The 16802-nt window shown below is 44.8% G+C and overlaps 3 protein-coding genes across 4 annotated transcripts; 2 read left to right on the top strand and 1 right to left on the bottom strand.

The window, feature by feature from the left end:
- Positions 1-105: 105 nt before the first annotated feature.
- Positions 106-6107, bottom strand: prmt5 (protein arginine methyltransferase 5). Of its 2 annotated transcripts, none has more exons than XM_035635683.2 (16): positions 5942-6107; positions 5533-5651; positions 4785-4870; positions 4532-4666; positions 4318-4430; positions 4148-4197; positions 3881-4044; positions 3623-3784; positions 3446-3523; positions 2829-2887; positions 2606-2728; positions 2239-2414; positions 1818-2021; positions 1177-1287; positions 1028-1092; positions 106-915 (listed from the first exon to the last, which is right to left on the bottom strand). In XM_035635683.2, the coding sequence occupies exons 1-16, from the start codon at positions 6037-6039 to the stop codon at positions 763-765; spliced, it is 1896 nt and encodes a 631-aa protein (XP_035491576.1). In that variant the 5' UTR covers positions 6040-6107; the 3' UTR covers positions 106-762. The 2 variants fall into 2 exon arrangements, with proteins under 2 accessions (XP_035491576.1, XP_035491577.1); XM_035635684.2 differs by lacking the exon at positions 5942-6107 and adding an exon at positions 5740-5864.
- An 862-nt stretch (positions 6108-6969) lies between these two features.
- psmb11a (proteasome 20S subunit beta 11a) lies at positions 6970-8327 on the top strand. The gene has a single exon (XM_035635687.2). The coding sequence runs from the start codon at positions 7122-7124 to the stop codon at positions 8124-8126; it is 1005 nt and encodes a 334-aa protein (XP_035491580.2). The 5' UTR covers positions 6970-7121; the 3' UTR covers positions 8127-8327.
- Positions 8328-8378: 51 nt separating this feature from the next.
- psmb5 (proteasome 20S subunit beta 5) lies at positions 8379-15060 on the top strand. The gene is made up of 3 exons (XM_035633381.2): positions 8379-8652; positions 10550-10856; positions 14438-15060. Exons 1-3 carry the CDS (start codon positions 8428-8430, stop codon positions 14719-14721), a joined length of 816 nt encoding a protein of 271 aa, XP_035489274.2. The 5' UTR covers positions 8379-8427; the 3' UTR covers positions 14722-15060.
- Positions 15061-16802: the final 1742 nt, after the last annotated feature.

Genomic DNA, 16802 nt, shown 5'->3' with positions numbered 1-16802 from the left:
AAACAACCTGTAAATATTGCTGCTAATAACGATCCTGCTGTGATACTAAAATCAATCACACTTTTCTATTATTTACTATGCGATCCCAAGAACTTGAAAAGCATATGGAGAATATTACAGTAATGTCTTTATTGATGTGTTTCAAACATAAAGAAATAACAAAAGGTATGAAGAGACAACGTGGTATGTGACCTGAATAGCATAACCTTCGTCTGACCCTGCTGTTGAGGACAAGGGTGGTTTTTTTTGTCATTATTTAAGGATCAGTGTGGAATGTGTTTGATAAGGCAAAGGTTCGGATGGATTGAGTGTGTATGTCTTTATCGAACTGCTCAGAATGGTAGGAGGGGAGGGGGGACCATAAAAAACACAAAGCATGACACACCACAGGTGAGGTGTCATACCTTAGCTGAATGAGCCAATCTCACAACAAAAACAACTACTTGGTGTACAGGTGATAGTCTGTGCTTGCTAAAGATGTCTACAGCAAATTCTGAGAGCAGACAGAAAAATATGGTTTATCATTAAATTTCATCGCTGGCTCAAAAGTGCTACATTGGTCATTTAAACCTAGGACGAATTGGTTACAGGCTCTCACCTCAAGTCAAGGTTTTAACTGTGTGTGTGTGTGTGTGTGTGTGTGTGTGTATGTGTGTGTGTGTGTGTGTGTGTGTGTATAATAAGAACCAGGTCACCCAACTTACAGTCTTACTGAAACACATGTGAGTGTATGACTGGGAGTGTGCTGCTCATGTGTTGTGTTCACAGGCCGATGGTGTAGGAGCGTCCTGCTGGGTTGTGGATGGCGGAGCAGGAGGGCTCGGTCACGGCCCATTCGTACCACACCTTCTTCCCATTGTTGCAGCGCCAGAATCTCACTGTAACGTCATCATCCCGGGCTATGGAGATGGGTTGCTGTTGGGAAGGAATAGAGGACGAAAGATGTATTAGTCTGTAAACATCATGATTATTTTTTTGAATTTTAATTAAAAAAGGAAATGAATCAGGAAGTGACTGTGCAACTCACTTTGAGGGGGAAGAGGATGGGGAACCAGGAGAACATTCCAGGTGAATGTGTCTCTGGTTTTATACCTAAGGCAAACACAAACACAATATGATCATTAATATCTCCAAATCTCAGTACAAAACCACTTCCCCTTTACGAAGCTGACTTACTGAGTGTGACATCTTTGTACAGCGTGGTTTCAAAGTAGCCGGCAAAGCCGTGGAGCACCGTGTTACAACCCACTGAGAATCTGAGGCACTGATACCGGTTATTGTTCATGTCTTGAGGAAAAAGAAAGAAACACAGGTCAACATATCTATACTCGTATTATGGTAATTGGAGATATTCCAATAACAATACCAGTGTAGGAAATGCCTCCGATACTGCCGAAAATGCCGCCTCTGGCATCGGAGAGTACGTGAATCTATGTATTGATCTGATAACATGTCTTTTAATTCTTTCTTTTCCCGGAAATCACTTCTTCATCGCTCCAAAACAGCAGTTGCACTGTACTGCCACTGGCAGGTGCCGTTTATAGAATGTTAAAGAAGAATAGTGTAGCATGAGCCAGAGTTATCAAAACGTCAGCAATTTGTCAATATTTCACACTGGAGAGTCCCACAAGTAAAACAGCAACGTTAACCATATTGTTGTAATTATTTTTTTTGAGTGTGCTGGTATGAGATCGGTTCTCAGTATCGGCCCATACGGAAAGTTCAGGTATACTTATCAGGGAAGGGAAAAGTGGTCATCTCTAATGGTAATGTGTGTTTCTGCGTGTACAATCTGAGTTTGGTGATGATCTATCTACCTGTTGTGGGGTGTTTGAAGGTGAAGCACGCTTTGGGTTCAGCCAACTGGTGAAAGTTGTGGAGGCGAACAACGTAGGGCGTTTCAAAGTGGCACTCTGGGTCCTTGTCACGTTCCCGGCAGTTCCGTACTTCGTTGTACAGCTTGGAGGAGGACAGAGGAGCCAGGAAGGACGTGTAGGAAGAGGGGATGCTGACTCCGTCATCTGAAGGTGACATGATGAGAAGAGCAAAAAGAGGGAAAGAGAAAGTGATTTGAGATGCAAGGAAGCATGGAAGGTAATGGAGGGTGAGAAATGCCTTTACACGTTGTTTCATGTGGCAAATAACCAATGGTTCTCTGCATTTAATGACTCAGCAGCTACAGAATATACATGGTTGATTTGCTTTTTTAACAACGACACTAAAACAGTAATGAATTACCTTTGAGGAAGTGCTGCGCTCCATCTAAGCATTCAGGAGAGAGCTCATTGTCACCGAATGATCCAAGCAGCTCGCTGACAATGATGTCGGCTTTCTCAGGTGCTGCCCACTCCCGCATGTCACACGACACCACGGTCACCTGTTCACCCCACTCCTCAAAGCGCCAATTCTCCAGCCTGAACAAGTTACAGTTAAAGTTGCAGTTACTACAGCAGGAAATTACATGAGCACTCAAAATTCCAGGCTCCCCAAAGTGATACTCAATAATAGCCATATAGTGTTTGTGTGTTGCTATTTTTCCTATGTACGTGCATATTTAGTGTACAGACACAAGTATTGAAATAAAGAGCAGCAGTATTTTACTCACGTGATAACAGCATTGGGATTTTTCTCCACAGCGTATATCTTCAGCTTCCTGTCCGCCTGTCTGGCAGCACGCAGCGACGCGTTGACCAGGGGACCCCTCCCCGCTCCCAAAACCATCAGCACCCTGTGTAGAGGATAGGATTTCAGAGAAAGTAGCTCATGACTTCTCCAACCAGTGAAGCTCTAAGCCAGTGGCACTTTTGGAGTTGTTTCCTTCTACTCACTGGACATTTGTGTCTTTCTCATCCTCTGGAACTCTGTCAAGAAGACATTTATACACAGCCTGCAACAACAAAGACAAAGCACGTATATCAATATGTTGCCTGTCTATAAAGATAAAATCTTGATAAACAATCAAAATCTATTCTGTGCATCAAACGGTCCTTCACCTTTTAAAGCTCATATCTAACATGGTCCTGTTTACACAACTCCTCAATCAGTTACAAACCTAAGCACAAACTGTCTGCAGTTACCATAACTCAAGAATGGCCAAACCGGCTAATTCCAGACAGGCCACAAACACAAAGTGACTCATAATGTACAGATTTCAGTCAGCTACATATCAAGTATGAAAGATTTCCCAGATGATAAGGGTTAGATTTACATGCCCATATTTAAGTATGTGTCTTAAATGTTGTTGTTGTAGATGCCATTTAATTTCACCATGAGGAGGGAAGTAGGTATGTGGAATATGAATGGATGCTTTGAGATACTACTTCACTTTTATAGATAAGAAAGCACTTTGGATATTCTGTGTCATCTATACTCTACCGTCTATACTGTTTTCTCGCATTGAAAATACTGTAGTGTGTGCAGTTACTACTTTGTCTAATGGACTTACTTGTTGGTACTGTGAATATTTAATAGGATCCTTCTCAAACACTTCATATGTCTGAGACTCCAGGTTGTCCATGAGGGGCTACAGGGGAGAGAAGGGGCAAAAATATTTTCAGTCTTCATTGTCACAAAAAAAACCAAGATATTTCAGATACATAAAGACAAACAAGCGCTTCCTTACCTGGAGGGGAGACTGTAGGTAGTCTTCGTAGCCCTTGGCAAAGAGCTCATACGCGTTGGGTGCGGGCCGGTTCTGGTTGAGGTATTCCAGGTACTGCAGGTAGGATCGGAAGTCCTTGTCAGTGTGCCGACTGGTGCCTGTGAAGATGAACTGGGCCTCCAACTGTGCAAAGAGGTCGTTTTAAATTAAAACAATACTTCCAAATCTGTGGCGATTCATTTCTTTTCAATAAGACGAATTGTAATTGTTATTCTGCACCTTGAAAAGACGGAAGATTATTCGCTGGTGGGCTTTTGACAGAACGGGGAAGCCCTTCTTGTTAGTTAAGAAGATGCTGGTGGGAAGTATGGCAGCTTTGATGGGTTCCCCGAGCCATTTATCTATGACGGCATCTGACGGCATGTCTGCTGCAACTTCAATGGCTTCAAGAATAGAACAGAGTAAAATGTCAGCAGGAGACATTACCATACTTTCTTAATGCGCTGACTCTGCCCTGGGCAGCTGCTTCCCAGCGTGCTCTCTCACCGAGACAGATCCTCTTGTTGTAATCACAAAGGGTTCTGAGGGAGTGCCACCTGAAAGAGCAGAGACGAGTAAACAAAATGAATCACGATTTTAAAGGAAATCAATGACAACTGTTTGAGCATGCAGACAGCAGTCGACTGCTCGGGGAAATTGACTTTGGTGAAACTCACCAGCTCCAGGTCTTCTCATCCACGCTTGTGTCATCGGTGCAAGTGGTCGGTTCGTTCTCAATCAGATCTTCCCGCATGTCTTCAGACGCCATCAGCGGGACACGAATCCAGAACTATTCAGACAGAGGAAAACAGCAGTTGACTGATGACTTCAGCCTCCTGTCTGACTTCTCTGGTATCTTATAACAATCTGCATGTGCACATCGTGTCTTACATTGGAGGTGTGGTGTCCAGTTTGGATGTGGTTCAGGAGCACACGGGCTAGATTGGCATTATGAGGGCCCTTCAGAGGAATCATGAGCACAGGCAGACCCAGATAGGCTGAGAAGTTTAGCTCCTGCGCCAGAGCCTGGAGAGAAACACAGGAAAAAACAATGAACGCATGTGGGGTGTTCGGGAGGACAAGAGGCTGGACACCTCACGTTCTCTCATCCCACATAAAAAATTGTCAAAGGTGAAGGACTCACCGCCTCCGAGTTTCTGCGTTCCGTCTTGATTTCTGAATCTGCGTCGATCCATTGAGAGAGCTTCCCAACAATGAGAGTATTCCAATCTAGTCACAGCACAATGGATTTAAACACTCATACAGAACATTGTCTTAAATAGACATTAAAAATTTGTGGTTAAACTAAACCAAACAATGTGAAGTCTGAGACTCTCTAGAATATGTCTTAATTCAAGATTTCTTGTCGAGTAAAATTATCATGCTGCATGGACAGATAATTTCACTTGTATTAAGCAATTTCCTCCTCAAATTCAGTGCTTATTTTTTCTATTTTAGTTTTCCTTTTTTGCAGTGAAGTCACTGGTTCCCTTCTGTGGGGAATTGAGACTCATCAGTCGCCTTGTATTAACTCGTGTACCCGAATTGTAATCGGAAAAACGTCCACAGGACCCCAGCGTAAAAAGATAAAACAAAAATATTAGACTGGTAAGACCAATCCGGGTGAACTGAACAGGAATAGAAAGCAAGTGTAGAAGACAAAAGTGAAGGGGAGTCGACCTAATAAAGTGGTTCATCGTGAAGAACTGCATCAAGGAGCAGATGCCTGACATTCTACATTATTAATCTCGGGCCATCGTGATCAAACATCCCCCCATGGTGTTAATAAATTGGGCCTGTTCCAGCACAGGGGGATAAAGTTATGAAAAGTCTACGGAGAGGGTGAAAAAAGTGAACGTGAAAATGGAAGTCGATCGAGGAGCAGGACCGACCTCTTCCACACAGCAGCAGGTCGGACCGGGTCTGAGCACCGGCTCGGGACTTCGCGGGTCCCAACTCGAACTCTCTCCTGAACCTCGAGTGGAACAGGGGCATGCACAGGAAGTCGAACCTGCACACGAGATAACGAAAACAAGCGTCTTGAATATGAATTATATTAATAAAAGCTGGATGTGAAACGTCGACATTGTTTGCTTAACTGTGCCCGACGGCAGACTACATCCCGAGCGAAGACAAGAGAAACTGCGCACCGGCGTCAAGCAACGTTGTGATTGGGCACGTGCTGGTAATTCACCGGCTAGCTTAGCGAGCATCACACACTGACATTAAGCTAAGCTAACCAGCGCCTTGCTCTCGTAAAGTGTCTTCTACCACAACATAAGCTGCAGAACATTTTCTCACCCGAGTTTGGCGACCACCGCTAACGTGTCGGAAACCTCCGGCACACAATTCAAATCTCTCCCGCAGGACACCCTGCCCCCTGTACTGCCAGACGCCATGGTTCTAGCCGACTGAATGACTGACTGGGGCCACCTAGTTGCGTTGCCGTTCGAGAAAAGTGACGCCATCTTGGATCTGTGGAGACGGCCATATCATTCAGATTCAGAGCCAAAATGGCTTCACCAGCACGCCAGTTACATTCGTGGTTACAGTCCTTTTTAAATTATCGCGATAACTGTGCATTTCTTTGCCTCTATTGTACAAACTTTTGTTTTCAGTTTATGTTTATTGACCTCAGCAATGGATTTTTTCTCCACTGTTAGTGTTTATGTTTTGCGAGAAAAAAACATTTATATGCTGTGTTAAAGTAGGAGTCCTAAAAATATGATAAGATAAGATAAGATATACCTTTATTAGTCCCACAATGTGGAAATTTGGTCGTTACAGCAGCACAGTGGACAGAATATAGCAGAAATGGCAGAATATACAAAGACATTTTTAAAAAACAGTATATATGTACAAAATATAACAAAATATATGAATGCTATGTACAGAGCAGTAGCAATAGTTGCACATGGAGAATAAATATAAATATTGCACAGTTGGTTATATATTGGTTATTATTAATCCAGTCCCTCTTTTATATATTTTTTTTTGTTGTTGTTGTAGCTAGACTTGAGACATTGATACCGTATGGAAAATAGCTTCATCAGGAAAATGAAAAATCCTTCTATTGGTGGATGGCACTAGCAACAAACTGAAAATGATGTGAAAGATGTGAACGAACTTGCTCACCAGCCCAAACGAGGTTTGCATAAAGTGGCTTCTCTGGATATCACTTTCACCGCATGTAGGTGGATAAAATATCACTTATGTCCACTCAAATGCTTTTGGACACAAGCCTACGTGTGTGTGTGTGTGTGTGTGTGTGTGTGTGTGTGTGTTTGTGCAAGGTGTGATATTTGGGAGGGATATAAAAGGGTCAAAACACTTTCTTCTTTAAAGTAGACAGTATATGAGAGAGAGTGAAAGGTTTTTCTCCAGGCTGGACTCTGGTTTAATCTGAGGAATACTTTTTGTATGCCAACCATATGGATTTTCTAAACGAGGAATCTCTGTATGTGGTTTTGCTGACACCATCATGGCTTTAGAAGATATTTGCAGTTTCAAGGACACTCCTGGGAAGTGGTTTTCTGCTTCATCGTTGGAAGGCACATTCTCATCTTTTCGTACGACTGACTATAACAGCTTCGGATTGAGGAGACGTGAAAAATGTGAGACCACACGTGGGGCCCCACTACACTTTTTCATCCCCAACACTGCTCCTTTCAACCACAGACCTTTTCCCCCAGCCAACCAGTCAGTGAAGGTCCGCAGGCCTTTCCCTCTGTCTCATGGAACAACAACTCTTGGTTTCATTTTCCAAGGTGGGGTCATCGCCGCTGCAGACACTCGTGCCAGTGCTGGGGGGCTTGTTGCATGCCCAGCCGTTCATAAGATTACCCCTATTCACTCCCACTTGGTGGTCACCTCGTCTGGTAGTGGGGCAGACTGCATGCTGTGGGAGCGAATTTTGACCAGAGAGATCAGACTCTACCAACTGCGATACAGACGCCGCCTGTCAATACTAGGCACTGCTAAACTGTTATCATTTATGCTGCACCCCTTTAAAGGGACTGACGTGTGTGTGGCCCTCACCCTGTGTGGCTGGGACAAGGAAGCAGGCAACGCTGACTGTGAAAACAGGTCACAAGCCTCATCCTTTCTGACTGGTGATAGCTCCTCATCCGCTGTCAGTACTCAAGGTGTTACCGCAATGACATGTTCTGCCTCCCCTATTGGCGGCCCAAAGCTGATATACGTGTGCAGCGATGGAGCCCGACTGCAGGGGGATGTCATTTCCGTGGGCTCAGGTTCTCCCTATGCTTATGGAATCCTGGACAGCGGACTGAAGTGGAGCCTGAGCAAAGAGGAGTCCATCTCCTTGGCCAGACAAGCTGTGTTCAGAGCCACTCACAGGGACGCCTACTCGGGAAACAACGTGGACCTCTTCCACATCACAGCTCAGGGATGGAAGCAAAGACAGAGGGAGGACCTGAAAGAGGAATATTATAGAGACCTGGAGAGGAGGGACAGAAAACAGTGACATGATTGACAGTTCCTTCATGAATCACAGTATTTATGTGGGAGATGGGGGTCAGGTAGAAATTTCAAAAATAGTGATGTATTTAGAGATTGAATCACTGACTTCGGCAGTTAAACAAATTTCATAGACTCTATTGTATGTTTGTATTTTTGCTTTGTCTCTCCCAATTCTGTGAAATAAAGTCAGAGTCCTCCACGGCCACAGGGGGCGCTGCGTGCTGCTTCCGCCACCACACGATAAATGTTCCCGGTTCACTGGCCCTACGCGCCGGAAGCTGCTTGCTCGTCAGACACTTTCAAAGATGGCTCTCGCTAGTGTGTTGAACAGTGATTGTGCGGATTTCGCCTTCGGTAGCCGTCAGCCTTCTGCGTATGGCTGTGGACCCGGAGAGAGCGGCCTGGGTTTTGAGTCCGCACCGGGAGACGAGCTCAGTTTCTCCGTTAGGAACCCGCTGTGTGCCGCGGACGAGGATGGCGTCGAGAGGAAAATAGAGTTTCTGCATGGAACCACCACCTTAGCCTTCAAAGTAAGCTCATGAATAAATGATTGTAGCTAGCTGGCACCACGCCACTCGTTTGAGTCTCTTGGTTGTTGTCAAAGTAAATATCTGACATCATTCGGACTTTGAACATCACACGTTCGAGCTAGCCGCGGGACTGATCTCGGATGTTAGCATGCTAGCATGGCTACAAACCGCTTTCTCATCGCATATGTTCATAGTCCCCTGATGATGGTTTGGGCTCCTGGCACAGCAGCTCCATCGCTGTGGTTTCGACAGCAATGGCAGCATTTTTTTCGATATGTGTAACAAGTCAGTACCTCTGTTTTGTCCCGTGACATTATTTCACATTGGTCCTTTAGCAAGAATGGAAAACAACACGATGCCTGGAACACTCACTCACTCACTCACTCATATGATGTTGGCTTATGTTTAACCTTTCTAATGATTTCTCAATACATCCACATAAAATATTACCTCAATTTGTCGATAACGCCATATGACTTGTTGTACGTCTAATGTTGCCGGTGCTCTTTGTATTGTGGCATAACGGCTAAATATGATCAAAAGCTTCATCATACGCGAGTTAATCATACATCCAAGGAGGCAAAGAAGACTGAGGCATTAAAAGACATATTTACTCATCTGAATTCTGCATTTTAACTTTATTCAAACCAAGGGTGTAAGAATAATGTATTAGGGATTATGCTAGCAAGTGACATCTTGTACAGTTTTTAATTATAGTGTGTTTTTTGGTGTCAACTGTTAATTCAATCATGCTGTCAATGTATTTCCTGTTAGGATGGATGTTAACTGTAAACGTCTACAGCTGATGTTCTAAACATACTTTAAGCTGCCAATCTTCAAGACGCTAGGTTTAACACATCTTTTTCAGCCTTCAAAAAACTCCAACCCCCTGTTCTCAGTCTATAACATACATAAGTTTGAATTATTACACAAACACACAACACAAGGACACTCCTTGGAGAAAGTAGGAGACCTTAAAGCTCTGATGAGTAGGGGTCTTTATGTCCTGAAAGTTCGTGACTCACTGCAGTTGATTAAAGGGAGTCCAAGGTGGGTTCACATCACAATCAAATAATAAGTGGATACTGTTATTATTTTTTCAAGTCCCATGAAAACATCAAAACCAACAATGGAATCATCATGCTAAAAGTTAGATTGTGTAATAGCCTGATATAACTACTGCTTCTGTGCCAGCAGGCCCTATTGTTGTCTCAATACTTAATAATAACGCATTAAAGGAGCCATACTATCATGTGTTGGTGACTTATCTTGTCAGGTGAGTGAAAACAGACATTCTCCTCTCAGTTAGTCTCACGGAGCAGTGCTGCTGTGTAAATGCTGAACGCCCTGCCTGCAGTAGGTTATGGTCGCTTCAGGGGATTTGCTGCTAAAAAGAAAAGATAAACAGCCGCCAACCCTATCCCATAATCCCGGATTGGGTTGGAGGCTGGTTCAATGACAACCTCCCCTGTGGACTGTCATCTCCCTCCCTCCTTCACTGGCTGAATCTGTTGTCTTCACTTTAGTGATGTGCTGCCGAGGTGACTCCACTGAAAATCCACTGATAGCGGATTTTGGAGGTAATAATAGAAGTCTGACAAGCGTCTAATAGAAGTTGAACCTCCTCACCTCTGTGCCAGAGCTAAACCAAATATTGCTCTCTCTCTGACAGTTGTGGAGGAGCGCCACTTTTCTGTCATTTTAAGGGAGGCCTAACACAAGCAGTAATTACTTAATACTTGCATTTGTTGTATTAGTCAGTGACTCGTTGGTTTAAAAAAATGCTGCTTCCCAATTCGGTCGACATGATCATGTAATAGCTCCTCTGTTGTTGTGTTCCCCTCCTGCTGTAATGAGCCTTATTAATGTGTTCCTCCCCCGCCGCTGCTTCTCTCAGTTCCAGCATGGCGTCATTGTCGCGGTGGACTCTCGGGCCACAGCGGGCTCTTACATCGCATCGCAGACGGTGAAGAAGGTGATTGAGATCAACCCTTACCTGCTGGGCACCATGGCCGGAGGTGCTGCGGACTGTAGCTTCTGGGAGCGCCTGCTTGCCCGCCAGTGCCGCATCTACGAGCTCCGCAACAAGGAGCGCATATCAGTGGCAGCCGCCTCCAAGCTGCTTGCCAACATGGTGTACCAGTACAAGGGCATGGGACTCAGCATGGGAACCATGGTGTGTGGCTGGGACAAGAGAGGCCCAGGTAAATACAGATGACACGCAAATCTGGATTACAATTTGGCAGTATGTACTAGGTATTTATGTATTAACCCTTTGTGTCCAAATTGAGATCAATTCCCAAAGATCTTAACTGCAAGACTTAAGTTTTTTTTTTCTTCAACTTAATAGGGACTTTTTTGGGTCAGTTAATCTATTCAGGGTTTGTTGTGACAGGTTGGATCTGGAATTTATGACAGAGCCGCTCCCTAATTAGTCTTTTAATCTTAAATTCATTGACAGAAAAAGTCAATTTTTGTTAAATGATTAATCATTTAAGCAATTTTTCAAGTAAAAAATTCCAAACATTTCCTAGTTCCAACTTCTCATCAGGATTTTCTGTCTTTTCATTTATGTATGAATGGAAAACACGTGATGATTTCAGACAGAACATTTGATGGGATTTTTAAAAGTCTGATTGTTTCCATTTTCTGATCTTTTTAGGCCAAACAAGGAACCCCTTAATCACGAAAATAATCGAAGCTTAATCGGCAATGAAATTTGTTTCAGAATTTAAAGTAGCTAATTTTGACGTAAAGACCCTTTTTCTAATTTTGTATGCCAGTTAAGTATTTTTTTCAACTTTTTTGCCATCTTATATATCCAGTTATGTATTTTACGTCAGACTGAAACCAACACAAATCCTGAGTAAGAGATATGTTTGATGCTCTGCTTGAGTTATTACATAAATTGTAATGATCTTTTTTTAATAGAACTATCAGTTTCTTACATTATACCGTATTAAAGTGGACGCACATGATACATGTATTTCTCCGAGTTGCCCACTAGATGGTACCGCAGCCTCTCTTATGCTCTGCCCCTCTCACCTAAAGCTGTGGCTTGTGGCTGCCACGTAGTGTGAGGCCGTACATCACCGAAGTTGTGCTTAAAGAGGCTGCCACAGTGACACCGTAATGGGAAATCGATGAGGCCGCGACTGCGGGCCAGCGAGCGCACGGTGGGATGATGGACGTCGGGTCTCAGCCCCGGACAATCGGGTCGCATGCATAATGCCTGTACATCTATGGGGATCAATGCCTGCTTTGTCTGGAAAGCACAGGGGCCTGTGTGAACAATGACAGCCCCACAGTGTGCCAACAAACGTAAATGACACGCGTTAAATCCTAAGAAATCAATTTGGGGGAAATAATGATCCTTTTATTAGCTCAAGAGGTGCAGGAGCTTAGCCACGGACCCCACAATGCCAGTGATTGAATGGAGAGGTAAATGTCATGCAAATGAAATCAATCGCGATTAGGCAGGAAGCTCATTAGCCAGCTACAATCATGTCAAGAGCACTTATTCCCCTGATGGAGTGTCTCAAAGCTGCGCGAACAATAAATCAAATAATAGCTATGTTGACGAGCTTGACAAATATGTATCGTGTGATAACTTAAAATCTTGTGACACTCGTACAGTCGATGCTCGATAGCTTTGAATTGGCTTTGGGTTGACTGAGAGAAGTGGCGATGTTCTCTGCAGCCCCCTCTGCTGCTCCCTACAAGGACATGGAGCCTCTGTAATAAAGAGATGCGATTAAACGGGATGTCGCCTCACGACAAAACAGTAAATTAGCGTATGATTTCGAGACCGTGTCGCGGAAAGCCTGTGTGGTTTTACAGCCACTCCCAAGAGGATGGTGTGACGTTGTGAGTTTCCCCTCCCTCTCTGTTCAGCTGCTGCTCTTTTTCTATTCTTTTTTTTTTTACTCTTGATCCAGTGGTAGGACTCTGACCCATTTGATGCCAGTCACCCGTCCCTCGCTTTAAACGCCATCGGTACAGCCAGCTGCACAGGCTGCTGTTCAAAAAAAGAGCCTCCTTAAGCACCTGTCAGGTGATTGATGGAGTGGAAGGAGCCTGTCTTGGCTGCCACTGTTTCAACGCTCCGCCATTCATTCAGCGTGCCCCCACTTATGCCTCGACGTGGGCCATATGAATTTTCACACCCCCACCATCCCTCTTTTTTTTTCTTTTTCTGATCACCCATTGACGCTTGCATGTATTTTTTTTATTTTATGCATCCGTGGTGGGAACCGTTAAGTGATATCGCATTGGGCTCCACAAAACACCCAGGTGTGTTTGGAAAAGGAATGGATGTGGGATGCGCTCTTTTTGTGCTGCTCCGCTTCTATACTTGGACCTCCGAAAGAGTCCTCATCCACCTCCGTCAACCGCGCCACTCGACACAAGAGGCTGCCGTTGCATCTCTCTCTCCCTCCCGGCCCATTATATTTTTAACGAGTCCCTTACAGTTTTCAAGAGGAACAGGCAGGTCTCAGAATGGCAAATTATCCCCGTGCATAGGCAGGCGCTGGATGATCATCATGGCAAGCTAACGATGGGCTGAGGAAGCTGCAATTTGCCAGTTGAAAGTAATGGCAAGCTCCTTTTTTCTTTTTCCAGAGAAGCAAGTGGCTCTCTATCCCTAATAGACCGTCACTAGTTTAGCCGAGGATCTCCGCACGCGGGGATGTGCAATCTGAGGGCATTCTGAAGTGTTTTTTAATGTGCGAGATGAGCAACGGCAGTGGATATTAGGCAATTTCCAGTGCATGTGCTCTCGTGTTTCTCTGCGCAAGCATAATTTTCACAGGTTTCGCTCTGTGAGGCGCTGTGAAAAAAAATTCCCTTTTTTCGCAGGCTGTCTTTTTACCATCTGTGAGCTGGCGGTGGGCGAGCTCACAGGCTGGTGCTCGTCACTCGTTCTCCACGTCACTCCGGGATCAGGCCTAGCAAGTGTGTCGTGGCGCGGAACAGAATGTCTTGCATGTGACCACGAAAGCGCGGAGCAAACTGTCCCTCACAGGTCCACCGGAGCAGTGTGGGTCAGCGGTGCACGTGGGATTACATGTTTGGTCGGTTTGCTGCAGGGTAAACTCTCAACTCTGTCATTTAAATCTCATAGAAGCAAGAGTGTATATGTGTGGAAGGACATCAAAGCGCTCTTCTTGTCTGATCCTCTGTCCACAGCACGCTGCTGTTGTTTTTCCCCCATCTTCCCTCTTGAGGTGCTAGGTGCAGTTACCTGTGCAGCTCGGGTTGCGGGGTCGATAGTTAATTTTTGGCGTGTTCTCGGGGATCAATAAGGCCCGAGGTAACGGCCCCTGGGCAGACACCGATGTGGTCCGTGCCTCGTCAGCAGGTTGCGCGGCCGTCTTCGCTTTTACTTTAAAAGGATGCAGCTGTTCCTATCTGCCAGCCTTGCTTCACTTGGAGAGCTTGCAGCTGTTTATACTCATACTCTAGAGGTGTGTGTGTGTGTGTGTGTGTGTGTGTGTGTGTGTGTGTGTGTGTGTGTGTGTGTGTGTGTGTGTGTGTGTGTGTGTGTGTGTGTGTGTGTGTGTGTGTGTGTGTGTGTGTGTGTGTGTGTGTGTGTGTGTGTGTGTGTGTGTGTGTGTGTGTGTGTGGATGTTAGATACACCAACTCATCTTGCTTTCCCTGACAACACCTGAGTCAGGAGATCGAAGGATGCTCTTGCTGGAACACAACTCACTCCCTTAACACAGTTTCTTCCTCCCTGCACTTTTCTTTCCGCTCTCTTACACTGCCTCCTTGTCTCCTCAGGGCTGTACTACGTCGACTCGGAGGGGAACCGCGTGTGCGGAGACCTTTTCGCTGTGGGCTCTGGCTCCATGTACGCCTACGGTGTGATGGACAGTGGCCTGCGAAACGACCTGAGCGTGGAGGAGGCCTGCGAGTTGGGCCGCCGAGCCATCTACCAGGCCACATACCGCGACGCCTACAGCGGAGGGCAGGTCAATCTGTACCACGTCCACAGCGAGGGCTGGACCCGGGTCTCCCAGGAAGACGTGCTAATGCTGCACCAGCAGTACAGAGATCAGGCATAGTCAGGAACAGGAAGGGGCTTAGTTGTTAATTCTAGTATCCATTGTTTTGAGATGTTCTGAAATGTCAGTAGGGGTTTAACACATGAATAAAATGGACTCAGCTGCCCATTGATTTCCACCTGTATCACTTCCCGAACCCATTTAGCTTCAAGCTTTATTTTGTACATTTTGAGTATTCCACTGAGCTTCACTCACTCTCCACAGAGTGACTGCAGAGAGGTGAAATGACTCAAACATGCTCTAATACACTGTGGGGGGTCGTGTGCTGCCCTACATACATTTAATTTGGAATGTACCCTGGGAAAACTACATCTGTCTCAATAAAATCTGTGATTCTTTTTTTTTTTCCAAGAGTGTTGTTTGTATTTTGTTATTTTGGATGCAGAATTTTACCTTCAGGTCACGAGATGTTGAATTATTTTAGTGTCTCACAATGTACTCCTTATGTAAATGAGTGCGTCCTTGACGCCTCGTCCTCCTTTGATGTCGTCGTTTTGCCGCTGTTTGTGTTTACATTCCAGTCAGCTGTTGCACCAGCTGTCGGGAAATGCGGAGGTGCATGGCAAGCCTGATCTTGTCCTCCTCTATATGTTCTGCGTTTATTAGCCGAGAGTAGCACTGTCTAAATAGCACTATTTAATTGCATACCAGCAGCCTCTGTAATTGTGCCTCCTGAGTTGTAACAGTTTTCTTCCTCTCATTGATAATGTTCCCTTCCTCCGCTCGCATCGCACAAATACGTCTTTTAATTGGAAGGAGAAATTTATTCGTTAATTCCTCCCCGACACACTTAGCTCCTCTATGCACGGTGTTGTGTGCCGCCCTGCCACGGTGTTTTACAATGTAACGACCGGCGCCGGCAGTCGGTGCCCCTCCGGTGGGTTTTATGGTTCGGAATAAACACTAATAAAGGGGATGGGTTAGGCATCCGAAGCCGGTGCACTTTCAAACCATGGTTAAAAACTAGTTTCACAGGTGACCGGTTGGCAGATGGAATAGAAATGGGATTTCGATAAATGGAAATGAGCGGGTCTCTTCTGTGACGCCGGCGCTCTTGGTAAATGAAGTGATGGGAATTGCACCATCAATAGAAGCGAGATAACTGGCAGAGCGACTTGCACATGTGCCCGTGGAGATACTATATTGGAAAATGGAGCAGATGTGGATTAAAGCTTTAACACTTGGAAAGGAACTCTTTGAAAGAAAAAATAAAAGAAAACCCTCGCCATCCTCCAGAGATTAAGGGGTTAAAGGAATGATTTTTTTTTTTTTTCACATGTACTGAATCTGACTTTAAATGACATCCTCAGGATCGTGGATAGACATGTCTTGATTTAAATAAAGTGCTTTTAGAGGTTGCAATTTTAGTCCATAATAACTCGACGTAACCATTTGTGCAAAAGCGTAGTGGAATATGTGAGAACGTGGGCCTGATTTGACGAGTAAATTTAAAATCCAATATTTTTTCCAGGGTGAAAAAGTAAGACATTTTGACACGAGCAATGAGCACATTACTCAGGAATATACCTGTCTCTTTGTTCCATTTAAACCCCTGGCAGCTGAGTATTGAATTAGAAGTTTTTTTCAGATGCCCGACCCCGGGGAGTTACAGTGATGCTCCACTCAGCGGCTGATAAAGACATGAGCAACAGTTTTGAGGTGAGATGGTCTAATATTTCCAATGTGTCCTGGTTGCAGAAAACAGGATTGAACCATAGATCTGATGTGTTTATCTGAGCTCCGGCTGTAACCAAAGGATGATCCCAAGGTTCTAACATTGTGTGTGTGTGTTGGGGGGGGGGCGAGGTGATCACAGGATGAGAGCGAGTGCAACCGAAGAATTTGAGAATACAATAACCCGCTCCGTCAACACAGATGATTAATATCTCCGATATTATCACTGTTTAGTCATAGCAGAAATGGTAAGGCAACCACTCATGGAGACTGCGAAGACAGTCCCGGAAGGATTCCATTATTTGATTGTTTTATTTTTTTTCAAATTTATTTGTGGAAAAGGTTTGTGGGGTCACAGCTTAGTTGAAACTGGGTATCTTCTGTTGCTCCCACCCACACAACTGAAA

Source organism: Scophthalmus maximus, chromosome 5, assembly GCF_022379125.1.
Source record: "Scophthalmus maximus strain ysfricsl-2021 chromosome 5, ASM2237912v1, whole genome shotgun sequence".
Lineage (NCBI taxonomy): Eukaryota > Metazoa > Chordata > Actinopteri > Pleuronectiformes > Scophthalmidae > Scophthalmus > Scophthalmus maximus.
This window is presented reverse-complemented; position numbering and strand designations above follow the sequence as displayed.

What these genes read in the sequence shown, in the direction of transcription:
- prmt5 (XM_035635683.2), bottom strand. Translation starts at nt 6,039, where the DNA reads ATGGCGTCTGGCAGTACAGGGGGCAGGGTGTCCTGCGGGAGAGATTTG. An exon ending in TAATCTTCCGTCTTTTCAAG is followed by an intron (nt 3,785 to 3,880) that starts GTGCAGAATAAC and finishes CTCTTTGCACAG; the next exon opens with TTGGAGGCCCAGTTCATCTT. An exon ending in AGCGCAGCACTTCCTCAAAG is followed by an intron (nt 2,022 to 2,238) that starts GTAATTCATTAC and finishes TGTCACCTTCAG; the next exon opens with ATGACGGAGTCAGCATCCCC.
- psmb11a (XM_035635687.2), top strand. Translation starts at nt 7,122, where the DNA reads ATGGCTTTAGAAGATATTTGCAGTTTCAAGGACACTCCTGGGAAGTGG.
- psmb5 (XM_035633381.2), top strand. Translation starts at nt 8,428, where the DNA reads ATGGCTCTCGCTAGTGTGTTGAACAGTGATTGTGCGGATTTCGCCTTC. An exon ending in CCACCACCTTAGCCTTCAAA is followed by an intron (nt 8,653 to 10,549) that starts GTAAGCTCATGA and finishes TGCTTCTCTCAG; the next exon opens with TTCCAGCATGGCGTCATTGT. An exon ending in CTGGGACAAGAGAGGCCCAG is followed by an intron (nt 10,857 to 14,437) that starts GTAAATACAGAT and finishes TTGTCTCCTCAG; the next exon opens with GGCTGTACTACGTCGACTCG.